At 40.1% G+C, this 13,985-nt stretch overlaps 1 protein-coding gene across 1 annotated transcript in view; it reads left to right on the top strand.

Annotated features, from left to right (window-relative positions):
• The first annotated feature begins 266 nt into the window (after positions 1–266).
• Positions 267–13,985, top strand: part of CYLC1 (cylicin 1) — a 56,953-nt gene continuing 43,234 nt past the window's right edge. Inside the window, exon 1 of the mRNA XM_070291195.1 lies at positions 267–352. Within this exon, the coding sequence (XP_070147296.1) occupies positions 267–352 (86 nt within the window). The remainder of the gene's footprint in view (positions 353–13,985) is intronic.

A 13,985-nucleotide genomic window follows, 5' to 3' on the forward strand; every position in this document is an offset into this window, starting at 1 on the left:
GCAGGTCGGTATAATCTCCTGACAGGGTTTCTGCTATAAGCCATATGAAGTCACTGTGGAACCGCAGATTAGGGCACAACTCTTACTTCGCACTTGCTTGTGCATCTCTTTCAATAAATCACACAAACAAGCACACTGTAGAGTTAGTAAAGCAAAGTAAAAAACGTTTTTACTAGGATAACAAAGAACTAGAGCTCCTTGTGTCCTTACTTAGTGGTAAAGAATCCCATATGAGACACAAAGATGAAAGGTTGCTGTTACGAGCCATGAACAAAGCCAGGATTCTTGGCCTCCAGAGGAGAGGAATTCGATATGAGACCAATGACGAGCCTTATCACTCTGAGTTTGTTGTGTAATAAAGTTTTATTAAAGTATGAAAGAGATAGAGGAAGCTGCTGACATAGACATCAAAGTGGATGGAAAGAGTGCTCCCTTGTTAGTTTTTGGCAAGAAGTTATATACTTATTCGGTTCAGTTAATTACAGTGATGGATTTGCATATATTGAATAATCCTTGCATCCCTGGGATAATGCCCACTAGGTCATGGTGTATGATTTTTTAATGTGTTGTTGGATTCTGATTGCTAGAATTTTGTTAAGGATTTTTGCATCTATGTTCATCAGTGATATTGGCCTGTAGTTTTCTTTTTTTGTGGCATCTTTGTCAGGTTTTGGTATTAGGGTGATGGTGGCCTCATAGAATGAGTTTGGAAGTTGATCTTCCTCTGCAATTTTCTGGAAGAGTTTGAGTAGGATAGGTGTTAGCTCTTCTCTAAATTTTTGGTAGAAATCAGCTGTGAAGCTGTCTGGACCTGGGCTTTTATTTGTGGGAAGATTTCTGATTACAGTTTCAATTTCCATGCTTTAATGGGTCTGTAAAGATTTTCTGTTTCTTCCTGGTTCAGTTTTGGAAAGTTGTACTTTTCTAAGAATTTGTCCATTTCTTCCACGTTGTCCGTTTTATTGCCATATAATTGCTGATAGTTGTCTTTTATGATCCTTTGTATTTCTGTGTTGTCTGTTGTGATCTCTCCATTTTCATTTCTAATTTTATTGATTTGATTTTTCTCTCTTTGTTTCTTGATGACTCTGGCTAATGGTTTGTCAATTTTATTTGTCCTTTCAAAGAACCAGCTTTTGGCTTTGTTGATTTTTGCTATGGTCTCTTTTGTTTCTTTTGCATTTATTTCTGCCCTAATTTTAAAGATTTCTCTCCTTCTACTAACTCTGGGCTTCTCCATTTCTTCCTTTTCTAGTTTCTTTAGAAGTAGAGTTAGGTGTTTTTTTTTTGTTTGTTTTTTTTGTTTTTTTTTGTGTGTGTTTCTTGAGGCATGCCTGTATTACTATGAACTTTCCTCTTAGCACTGCTTGTATAGTGTTCCACAGGTTTTTGGTTGTTGTGTTTTCATTTTCATTCGTTTCTATGCATATTTTCATTTCTTTTTTTATTTCTTCTGTGATTTGTTGGCTATTCAGATGCATGTTGTTCAGCCTCCATATGTTGAAATTTGTTATAGTTTTTCTCTTTTAATTGAGATCTAATCTTAATTCATTATGGCCAGAAAAGATGCTTGGAATGATTTCAGTTTTTTTGAATTTATCAAGGTTAGATTTATAGCCCAGGATGTGATATATCCTGGAGAAGATTCCGTGAGCACTTGAGAAAAAGGTGAAATTCATTGTTTTTGTGTGAAATGTCTTATAGACATCAATTAGATCTAGCTGGTCTATTGTATAATTTAAAGTTTGAGTTTCTTTGTTAATTTTCTGTTTAGTTGATCTGTCCATAGGTGTAAGTGGGGTATTAAAGTCTCCCACTATTATTGTGTTATTGCTAATTTCCCTTTTCATACTTGCTAGCATTTGTCTTACATATTGTGTTGCTCCTATGTTGGGTGCATATATAGTCATAATTGTTATATCTTCTTCTTGGTTTGATCCTTTGATCATTATGTAGTGTCTTTCTTTGTCTCTTTTCACAGCCTTTGTTTTAAAGTCTATTTTATCGGATATGAGTATTGCTACTCCTGATTTCTTTTGGTCTCTGCGTGGAATATCTTTTTCCAGCCCTTCACTTTCAGTCTGTATGTGTCCCTTGTTTTGAAGTGGGTCTCTTGTAGGCAGCATATATAGGGTTCTTGTTTTTGTATCCATTCAGCCAGGCTTCGCCTTTTCTTTGGGGCACTCAATCCATTTATGTTTAAGGTAATTATTGATAAGTATGATCCCATTTCCATTTACTTTATTGTTTTAGGTTCGGGTTTATACACTCTTTTTGGGTTTGGGTTTATACGCCCTTTTTGTGTTTCCTGTACAGAGAAGATCCTTTAGCATTTGTTGGAGAGTTGGTTTGGTGTTGCTGAACTCTCTTAGCTTTTGCTTGTTGGTAAAGTTTTTGATTTCTCCTTCATATTTGAACGAGATCCTTGCTGGGTACAGTAATCTGGGCTGTAGGTTATTCCCTTTCATCACTTTAAATATGTCTTGCCATTCCCTCCTGGCCTGAAGCGTTTTTATTGAAAGATCTGCAGTAATCCTTTTGGGAATCCCCTTGTGTGTTATTTGTTGTTTTTCCCTTGCTGCTTTTCATATTTGTTCTTTGTGTTTGATCTTTGTTAATTTGATGAATATGTGTCTTGGGGTGTTTTGACTTGGATTTATCCTGTTTGGAACTCTCTGGATTTCTTGGACTTGGGTGATTATTTCCTTCCCCATTTTAGGGAAGTTTTCAACTATTTTCTCCTCAAGTATTTTCTCATGATCTTTCTTTTTGTCTTCTTCTTCTGGGACTCCTATAATTCGAATGTTGAAGCGTTTCATATTGTCCTGGAGGTCTCTGAGATTGTCCTCCTTTCTTTTAATTCTTTTTTCTTTTTTCCTCTCTGATTCATTTATTTCTACCATTCTATCTTCTATTTCACTAATCATATCTTCTGCCTCCATTATTCTGCTATTTGTTGTCTCCAGAGTGTTTCTGATCTCATTTATTGCGTTATTCATTATATTTTGACTCTTTTTTATTTCTTCTAGGTCCTTGTTAAACCTTTCTTGCATCTTCTCAATCCTTGTTTCCAGGCTATTTATCTGTGATTCCATTTTGATTTCAAGATTTTGGATCATTTTCACTATCACTATTTGGAATTCGTTATCAGGTAGATTCCCTATCACTTCTTCTTTTGTTTGGTTTGGTGGTCATTTCTACTGTTCCTTTACTTGCTGGGTATTCCTCTGTCTCTTCATCTTGGTTATATTGCTGTGTTTGGTTTGGCCTTTCTGTGTTCTGGGAATTTGTGGAGTTCTCTTTATTATGGAGTTTCCTCACTGTGAGTGGGGTTGTATCAGTGGCTTGTCAAGGTTTCTTGATTAGGGAAGCTTGTGTCGGTGTTCTGGTGGGTGGAGCTGCATTTCTTCTCTCTGGAGTGCAATGAAGTGTCCAGTGATGAGTTATGAGATGTCAGTGGTTTTGGAGTAACTTTGAGCTGCCTTTATTTTGAAGCTCAGGGATGTGTTCCTGTGTTGCTGGAGAATTTGTGTGGTATGTCTTGCTCTGGAACTTGTTGGCCCTTGGGTGGTGCTTAGTTTCAGTGTAGGTATTGAGGCGTTTGATGAGCTCCTATCGATTAATGTTCCCTGGATTCAGGAGTTCTCTGATGTTCTCAGGATTTGGACTTAAGCCTCCTGCTTCTGGTTTTCAGTTTTATTTTTATGATAGCCTCAAGACTTTTCCATCTATACAGCACCAATGATAAAACATCTAGGTTAAAGATGAAAAGTTTCTCCACATTGAGGGACACCCAGAGAGGTTCCCAGAGTTACATGGAGAAGAGAAGAGGGACATGGTAGTTAGAAGTGACTGAAATGAGTTGAGGTGGGATCAAAAGAGGAGAGAGCAAGCTAGCCAGTAATAACTTCCTTATGTGTGCTCCACAGTCTGGACCACTCAGAGATGTTCACGGAGTTATACGGGGAAGAGGAGAGGGAGGAAGTAGACAGAGGTGGCCAGGAGGTTAAAAGAGGGAAATGAGAAAGAGAGAGACCGATCCAAACAGTAACCAGTTCCCTAAGTGTTCTCTGCCATCTGGAACAGACAGAGATTCACAGAGTTGGGTAGAGAAGAGAAGGGGGAGGGAAGAGACAGAGGCAAACTGATGGAGAAAAAGGAGGGTCTAAAGGAGGAGAGAGTGGTCAAGCCAGTAATCTCACTCTCAGGTAAAATTGGGTACTGAAGATTGGGGTTTTAAATGTAAAAAATTGACAACAAATACCAAAAAGCAAAGATTAAAAATCTAGAATAGAGTTTGGATTTTCAAAAATACAATATTAAAGAAAAGAAGAAGAAAAAAAAATCGCAAGAATTATTAAAAAACAACAACAACAACCACAAATATATATATATATATATATATATATATGGCATTTGCTTTAAAAATAGGGTCTTTTTTTGAAAATTAATAGTAGGTTATAAAAACAAAAATTAAAGGAGAAATAGAGGACTTAAAATTTTAAAAAGTTTAAAAAAAGTAGAAAAAGAAAAAAAGAAAAACACAATCAAACAACAACATCAACAAAAAAAAGAAAAAAGAGAGAATGATCATAAAGATAGTAAAGATATATCTGGGACTTGGTGTTGTGGGCAGTGTGGAGTCACTTCCAAGGCTGTTCCCTCTGTTTAGCTTCTTCTGTTTGCTGGTCTCTTCAGTGTCTGGTTTCCACCCTGACACAAGGGGGGCGGTGGTGGACACTTTGTTTTGCGGGGGATGCTGCAAACAAATAACACTGGCTTGTGCTTGTAGTGTCTCAGCCATGCTGGGCCTGCCCCTGCTCATGGCACACACCGCTCAGGCTCTACGTTGCTCCACTGGTAACAGTCTGAGGCCGGCCCTAGGCTGCATGCACCTCCCCGGTCTAAACCACTCAGGCTCAGCATTCAGGCAGTCCCCAGAGGCACAGATTCAGTTGGGCCTGCATTTTGTGCCCTTTCCAGGTCCGAGTAGCTCAGGTGTTTGATGAGTGCGGTCACTGCAACTTATCACCTTTCCTGTCCCTGCTATTCAGTTTTCTGGGTGTATAGCTGGCACCCCTTCTCAGGTGGATGGTGACTGTCCAGAACCCTGAGAAGTCTTAGTTAGCAAAGAAGCCTGCTTGCACTTTAGTAGGCAATGTCTCTTTAGGGCTGCAATTGCCCCCTTTCAGCCCTTCCAGCTCTGGCTACCTGTCACCGGAGGGGGATGGTCTGCAGCCGGCTATTTCTGTTCCATCCTTTGTTCTGTGCGCAGTCCTGGCAGTGTCTTATGTTAGAGCTTTTCACATGGTAGCTATCCCACAGTCTGGTTTGCTAGCCCAAGTTAGTTTGCTCTGGTTACACTCAGGGCATTCTGGCCTGATTCTTAAAAAGTGCTGCAGCCTGCACCTCCCTGCCCAGCCCCTGATTGCTATTGGCAGATGCAGGCATCTGCGCTGCTTCTTCGCTGGGGGAGTTACCGTTGGGCTTGCAATCTGTTTTTGAAGACAATGATCTGCTTTTCTGGATGCCTGATGTCCTCTGCCAGCATTCAGAAGTTGTTTTGTGGAATTTACTCAGCGTTGAAATGTTCATTTGATGAATTTGTGAGGGAGAAAGTGGTCTCCCCATCTTATTCCTCCACCATCTTAGGACCGCCCCCAGATCCTCTTTCTTGATGAAGGTAAAGGAGAAGCCAGAAAGATCCTGCTTAAAACTAAATATTAAAAAAAAAAAAACTAAGACCACAGCATACAGCCCCACTAATTCATGACAAATATAATGGGAAAAAAGTGGAAGTAGTGACAAATTTTCATCTCTTGGGCTCTAAAATCACTGAGAATGGTGACTGAAGCCATGAAATGAGAAGAAGGTTGCTTCTCAGCAGGAAAGCTATGACAAAACTAGATGGTGTGTTGTAAAGCAGAGACATTACACTGACAACAAAGGTCCATATAGCCAAGGTTATGGTCTTCCTAGTGGTCACGTATGGTTGTGAGAGCTGGACCATAAAAAGGCAGAGCACCAAAGAATTGATGCCATTGAATTATGGTGCTGGAGATTGCTGAAAGTTCCTTGAACAGCAAGGAGATCAAACCAGTCAATTTTAAGGGAAATATACCCTAAATACTAGTTGGAAGGATCGAGGTGAAGCTGAAGCTCCAGTATTTTTGGTCACCTGATGTGAACAGCCAACTCACTGGAAAAGTCCCTAATGCTAGGAAATATCAAGGGCAGAAGGAGAAGAGGGTGTCAGAGGATGAGATTCCTGGAAGGCATCACTGAAGCAATGGACATGAACTTGGACAAATTTCAGTAGATGGTGAGGGAAAAGGAATCCTGGCATGCTGCAATCCAAGGGGTCACAAAGAGTCAGATATGACTGTGGGACTGAATGACAGCAACAACTTTTGAAATGCATTTACTTCTAATTGAATTTATTTTAAATTTAGTTAAACCTGCTGCTGCTGCTGCTGCTAAGTTGCTTCAGTCGTGTCCTACTCTGTGCGACCCCATAGACGGCAGCCCACCAGGCTCCCCTGTCCCTGGGATTCTCCAGGCAAGGACACTGGAGTGGGTTGCCATTTCCTTCTCCAATGCATGAAAATGAAAAGTGAAAGTGAAGTCGTTCAGTCATGTCTGACGCTCAGCGATCCCAGGGACTGCAGCCTTTCAGGATCCTCTGTCCATGGAATTTTCCAGGCAAGAGTATTAGAGTGGGGTACCATTGCCTTCTCCTGATCATACACAAAACTTCTTTTCTTAGGATCCACTTGTCACAAAACATTCTATAATTTTATGTATCTATCTCTTTTCTATTCAGAAGCAGCCACTTGTAAGTCAGACCTATCTCCGTTTTCCCTTTATAAAATGCAATTCTATTCCTCACGCCTTCTTTACTGAAAGCACACATCCTTCTCTACTTAAGTAATCATGAACAGTCCTTTATATTTGTGCTCTGTAGATTGGTAAACATAAATCCAAACAAGAATTTCTTTTAAAAATATACTTTCTTATAGAAAGTGTCACAAAACATATTTCATAATAGTTCTGAACATTTTATTTCTCTGTAAAACAAAGCTGATGTTCAGTAATAAATGCTTCAGTATCATTTTATATGGGAGTGATGTAACTATTCAATAACCTTTCAGTTCTTAACTTAATTTGGCACAATCATAGAAATTCAATTTATCAAAATCTGAAGAGTCTAAAATATAATCATTCTTAATAAAACTCATCTAAAAGATCTGGTATTATTTATAAATATATATTAATATTTTATTGTATTTATATTTTCATTCCTTAAAAGTTTCTTCACATCAAGTTACTTTCATTGGTGACAAATTTTAAATGGATATAACAAGATTTTATTTAATTTATATTGTCACCCTGCTTTTTTAACTTATATGCAGAGTACATCATGAGAAACTCTGGACTGGAAGAAACACAAGCTGGAATCAAGATTGCTGGGAGAAATATCAATAACCTCAGATATGCAGATGACACCACCCTTATGGCAGAAAGTGAAGAGGAACTAAAAAGCCTTTTGATGAAAGTGAGAGTAGAGAGTGAAAAATTTGGCCTAAAGCTCAACATTCAGAAAACGAAGATCATGGCATCCAGTCCCATCTCTTCATGGGAAATAGATGGGGAAACAGTGTCAGGCTTTATTTTTGGGGGCTCCAAAAGCACTGCAGATGGTGACTGCAGCCATGAAATTAAGACACTTACTCTTTGGAAGAAAAGTTATGACCAACCTAGATAGTATATTCAAAAGCAGAGACATTACTTTGCCTACTAAGGTCCGTCTAGTCAAGGCTATGTTTTTTCCAGCAGTCATGTATGGATGTGAGAGTTGGAGTGTGAAGAAGGCTGAGCACTGAAGAATTGATGCATTTGAACTGTGGTGTTGGAGAAGACTCTTGAGAGTCCCTTGGACTGCAAGGAGATACAACTAGTCCATTCTGAAGGAGATCAGCCCTGGGATTTCTTTGGAAGGAATGATGCTAAAGCTGAAACTCCAGTACTGTGGCCAGCTCATGCGAAGAGTTGACTCATTGGAAAAGACTCTGATGCTGGGAGGGATTGGGGGCAGGAGGAGAAGGGGACAAAAGAGGATGAGATGGCTGGATGGCATCACTGACTCGATAGACATGAGTCTGAGTGAACTCTGGGAGTTGGTGATGGACAGGGATGCCTGGTGTGCTGTGATTAATGGAGTTGCAAAGACTCGTACATGACTGAGTGACTGAACTTGACTGAAGTGCATTAATTTTCCAAAATTATGATGCCTAGATCTGGGGCACTAAGCACGGGCAGCTGTGACCCTGCGTACTAAGCGCAGACAAGAGGAGTTACCCCACATCAGAGATCAGGGGCAGTGGCCAAGAGTTCCAGGCTTTGATGGCACAGAAACGGCCAAGAGGAGCTACCCAAGTCTGAGGCCAGGGGCACCGGCCAAGAGGAGCTACTCCACGTCCAAGATTAGTGGCAGCCGGGAAGAAACAACCCCCGTCCAAGGTCAGGGGCAGTGGCTGAGAGGAGTTACCCTGAGTCTGAGGTCAGGGGTGGCCGGGAGAAGCCACCTCGTGCCCGAGGCCAGGGGCAGTGGCTGGGAGGAGCAACCTGAGGAGTGGTGGCTGCACGAGCGTAGGAAGGGCTAGAAGAGCTATCCCATGTTGAAGGTCAGGAAGAGTGGCAGTAAGGAGATACCCCTCATCCAAGGGAAGGAGCAGCGGCTGTGCTTTACTGGAGCAGTTGTGAAGAGGTACCCCATGCCCAAGGTAAGAGAAACTCAAGTAAGATGGTAGGTGTTGCAAGAGGGAATCAGAGGGCAGACACACTGAAACCATACTCACAGAAAACTAGTCAATCTAATCACACTAGGACCACAGCCTTGTCTAACTCAATGAAACCAAGCCATGCTCACGGGGCAACCAAAGATGGGCAGGTCATGGTGGAGAGGTCTGACAGAATGTGGTCCCCTGGAGAAGGGAATGGCAAACCATTTCAGTATTTTTGACTTGAGAACCCCATGAATAGTATGAAAAGGCAAAATGATAGGATACTGAAAGAGGAACTCCCCAGGTCAGTAGGTAACCAACACGCTACTGGAGATCAGTGGAGAAATAACTCCAGAAAGAATGAAGGGATGAAGCCAAAGCAAACACAATACCAAGCTATGGATGTGACTGGTGATAGAAGCAAGGTCGGATGCTGTAACGAGCAATATTACATAAGAACCTGGAATGTCAGGTCCATGAGTCATGGCAAATTGGAAGTGGTCAAACAAGAGATGGCAAGAGTGAATCTCGACATTGTAGGAATTAGCGAACTAAAATGGACTGGAATGGGTGAATTTAACTCAGATTACCATCATATCTACTACTGCGGGCAGGAATCACTCAGAAGAAATGGAGTAGCCATCATGGTCAACAAAAGAGTCCGAAATGCAGTACTTGGATGCAACCTCAAAAACGACAGAATGAACTCTCTTCGTCTCCAAGGCAAGCCATTCAATATCACAGTTATCCAAGTCTATGCCCCAACCAGTAACGCTGAAGAAGCTGAAGTTGAACAGTTTTATGAAGACCTACAAGACCTTTTAAAACTAACACTCAAAAAAAGATGTCCTTTTCATTATAGGGGACTGGAATGCAAAAGTAGAAAGTCAAGAAACACTTGGAGTAACAGGCAAATTTGGCCTTGGAATGTGGAAATAAGCAGGGCAAAGACTAATAGAGTTTTACCAAGAGAATGCACTGGTCATAGCAAACACCCTCTTCCAACAACACAAGAGAAGACTCTACACATGGACATCACCAGATGGTCAACACCAAAATCAGATTGATTATATTCTTTGCAGCCAAAAATGGAGAATCTCTATACAGTCAACAAAAACAAGACCAGGAGCTGATTGTGGCACAGATCATGAACTCCTTATTACCAAAATAAGACTCAAATTGAAGAAAGTGGGGAAAACCGCTAGACCATTCAGGTATGACCTAAATCAAATCCTTTATGATTATACAGTGGAAGTGAGAAATAGGTTTAAGGGCTTAGATCTGATAGTTAGAGTGCCTTATGAACTATGGAATGAGGTTCGTGACATTGTACATGAGACAAGGATCAAGATCATCCCCATGGAAAAGAAATGCAAAAAGCAAAATGGCTGTCTGGGGAGGCCTTACAAATAGCTATGAAAAGAAGAGAGATGAAAAGCAAAGGAGAAAAGGAAAGATATAAGGATCTGAAAGCAGAGTTCCAAAGAATAGCAAGAAGAGATAAGAAAGCCTTCTTCAGCAATCAATGCAAAGAAATAGAGGAAAAGAACAGACTGGAAAAGACTAGAGAACTCTTCAAGAAAATTAGAGATACCAAGGGAACATTTCATGCAAAGATGGGCTCAATAAAGGACAGAAATGTTATGGACCTAACAGAAGCAGAAGATATTAAGAAGAGATGGCATGAATACACAGAAGAACTGTACATAAAAGATCTTCACAACCCAGATAATCATAATTGTGTGATCACTCACCTAGTGCCAGATATCCTGGAAGTCAAGTGGGCCTTGGAAACCATCGCTACGAACAAAGCTAGTGGAGGTGATGGAATTCCAGTTGAACTGTTTCAAATCCTGAAAGATGATGCTGTGAAACTGCTGAAGTCAATATGCCAGCAAATTTGGAAAACGCAGCAGTGGCCACAGGACTGGAAAAGGTCAGTTTTCATTCCAATCCCAAAGAAAGGCAATGCCAAAGAATGCTCAAACTACCACACAATTGCACTCATCTCACATGCTAGTAAAGTAATGCTCAAAATTATCCAAGCCAGGCTTCAGCAATACATGAACCATGAACTTCCAGATGTTCAAGCTGGTTTTAGAAAAGGCAGAGGAACCAGAGATCAAATTGCCAACATCCACTGGATCATGGAAATAACAAGAGAGTTCCAGAAAAACATCTATTTCTGCTTTATTGACTATGCCAAAGCCTTTGACTCTGTGGATCACAATAAACTGTGGAAAATTCTGAAAGAGATGGGCATACCACACCACCTAACCTGCCTCTTGAGAAATCTGTATGCAGGTCAGGAAGCAACAGTTAGAACTGGACATGGAACAACAGACTGGTTCCAAATAGGAAAAGGAGTACGTCAAGACTATATATTGTCACCCTGCTTATTTAATTTATATGCAGAGTACATCATGAGAAACTCTGGACTGGAAGAAACACAAGCTGGAATCAAGATTGCTGGGAGAAATATCAATAACCTCAGATATGCTGATGACACCACCCTTATGGCAGAAAGTGAAGAGGAGCTAAAAAGCCTCTTGATGAAAGTGAAAGAGGAGAGTGAAAAAGTTGGCTTAAAGCTCAACATTCAGAAAACGAAGATCATGGCAACCGGTCCAATCACTTCATGGGAAATAGATGAGGAAACAGTGCAAACAGTGTCAGACTTTATTTTTTTCGGCTCCAGAATCACTGCAGATGGTGATTGCAGCCATGAAATTAAAAGACGCTCACTCCTTGGAAGAAAAGTTATGACCAATCTAGAAAGCATATTCAAAAGCAGAGGCATTACTTTGCTTACTAAGGTCCATCTAGTCAAGGCTATGGTTTTTCCTGTGGTCATGTATGGATGTGAGATTTGGACTGTGAAGAAGCCTGAGCACCGAAGATTTGTTTCTTTTGAACTGTGATGTTGGAGAAGACTCTTGAGAGTCCCTTGGACTGCAAGAAGATCCAACCATTCCATCCTAGAGGAGATCAGTCCTGGGTGTTCATTGGTGGGACTGATGTTGAAACTAAAACTCCAATACTTTGGCCACGTGATGTGAAGAGCTGACTCATTAGAAAAGACCTTGATGCTGGGAAAGATTGAGGGCAAGAAGAGAAGGTGACGACAGAGAGTGAGATGGTTTGATGGCATCATCGACTCAATGGAGATGAGTCTGAGTGAACTCAGGGAGTTGGTAATGGACAGGAAGGCCTGGCATGCTGTGATTCATGGGGTCACAAATAGTCGTACATGACTGAGCGACTGAACTGAACGGAACTGATGGTTTTTCCAGCAGTCATGTATGGATGTGAGAGTTGGACTATAAAGGCTGAGTGTCAAAGAATCGTTGTTTCCAAACTGTCGTGTTGGAGAAAATTGTTTGAGAGTCCCTTTAACAACAAAGAGATTGAATCAGTCAATCCAAAAGGAAATTAACCCTGAATATTCATTGGAAGGACTGATGCTGAAACTGAAGCTCCAATACTTTGGCCACCTGATGGGAAGATCTGACTCACTGGAAAAAATCCCTAATGCTGGGAAAGATTGAAGGCAGGCGGAGAAGGGTTAACAGCGGATCACAGACTCAATGGACATGAGTTTGAGCAAACTCTGGGAGATGGTGAAGGACTAGGAAGCCTAGTGTGCTGAAGTCCATGGGATTGCCAAGAGTCAAACAACTGAATTTCTGAACAATAAAAACAACTTTGTCTTCTTTACTTCACTCTGTATAATAGGCTCTAGTTTCATTCACCTCATTAAAACTGACTGAAATATGTTCTTTTTAATAGCTAAATAATATTCCATTGTGTATGTGTGCCACAACTTCCTTATCCATTCATCTGCCAATTGATATGTAAGTTGTTTTCATGTCCTAACTATTGTAGATAATGCTGGGCAGTGAACATTGGTATATATGTGTCTTTCAATTCTGGTTTCCTTGGGGGTATTGTTGGGTTGTATGTTAGCTTTATTTGTAGTTTTTAAGGAGTCTCCATACTGTTCTCCATAGTGGTTGTATCAGTTTGTATTCCCATCAGCAGTGTAAGAGTTCCCTCTTCTCAACATCTTCTTAAATATTTGTTGTTTGTAGACTTTTTGATAATGGCCATTCTGACTGGTGTGAGATGAGAACTCATTGTGGTTTCGATTTGCATTTCTCTAATAATGAGCGACATTGAACATCTTTTCCTGTGTTTATTAGCCATCTATATATCTTCTTCCCATTTAGGCCTTCTGCCCAATTTTTGATTGGGTTGTTCATTTTTCTAGTATTTAACTGCATGAACAGCTTGTATATTTTGGAGATTAATTATTTGACAGTTATTTTGTTTGCTGTTATTTACTCCCATTCTGAAGTCTGTCTTTTCACCTTGCTTATAGTTTTCTTCATTATGCAAAAGCATCTAAGTTTAATTAGATCCCACTTGTTTATGTTTATTTTAATTACTCTGGGAGGTGGGTCATAGAAGATCTTGCTGTGATTTATGTCAGAGAGTGTTCTGCCTATGTTTTCCTCTGAGAGTTTTATAGTTTTTGATCTTACATATGGGCCTTTAATCCATTTTGAGTTTATTTTTGTGGATTTTGTTGGAAAGTGTTCTAAACTCATTCGTATACACGTGTTTGACCAGTTTTCTCAGCACCACTTGTTGAAGAGACTGTCTTTTCTGCATTCTGTATTTTTGCCTCGATAAAAGATAAGGTGTCCATAGGTGTTTGGTTTTATCTCCAGGATTTCTAGTTTGTTCCATTTTTTTCTATATTTTTGCTTTGTGCCAGTACCATACTGTCCTGATGACTACAGTTTTGTAGTATAGGCTGAAGTGGGGAAGGTTGATTCTTCCAGTTACATTCTTCTTTCTCAAGTTGCTTTGGCTATTTGGGGTCTTTTTGTGTTTCCATATAAATTATAAAATTATTTGTTCTACTTCTATGAAATGCCATAGGCAGTTTGATAGAGATTGCATCGAAACTATAGATTGCTTTGCATAGTAGTCATTTTAATTATAGCCCAAGTCAACTTGATTCCAGTCCAAGAACATGGTATATTTCTCCGTTTATTTGTGTCATCTTTGATTTCTTTCATTAGTGTTTTATAGCTTTCTGTACACAGGTCTTTTGTCTTTTTAAGTAAACTTATTCCTAAATATTGTATTCTTTTTGTTGCAATGGTGAATGGGACTGTTTCCTTAATTCCTCTT

This window comes from Ovis canadensis, chromosome X (assembly GCF_042477335.2).
Source record: "Ovis canadensis isolate MfBH-ARS-UI-01 breed Bighorn chromosome X, ARS-UI_OviCan_v2, whole genome shotgun sequence".
Lineage (NCBI taxonomy): Eukaryota > Metazoa > Chordata > Mammalia > Artiodactyla > Bovidae > Ovis > Ovis canadensis.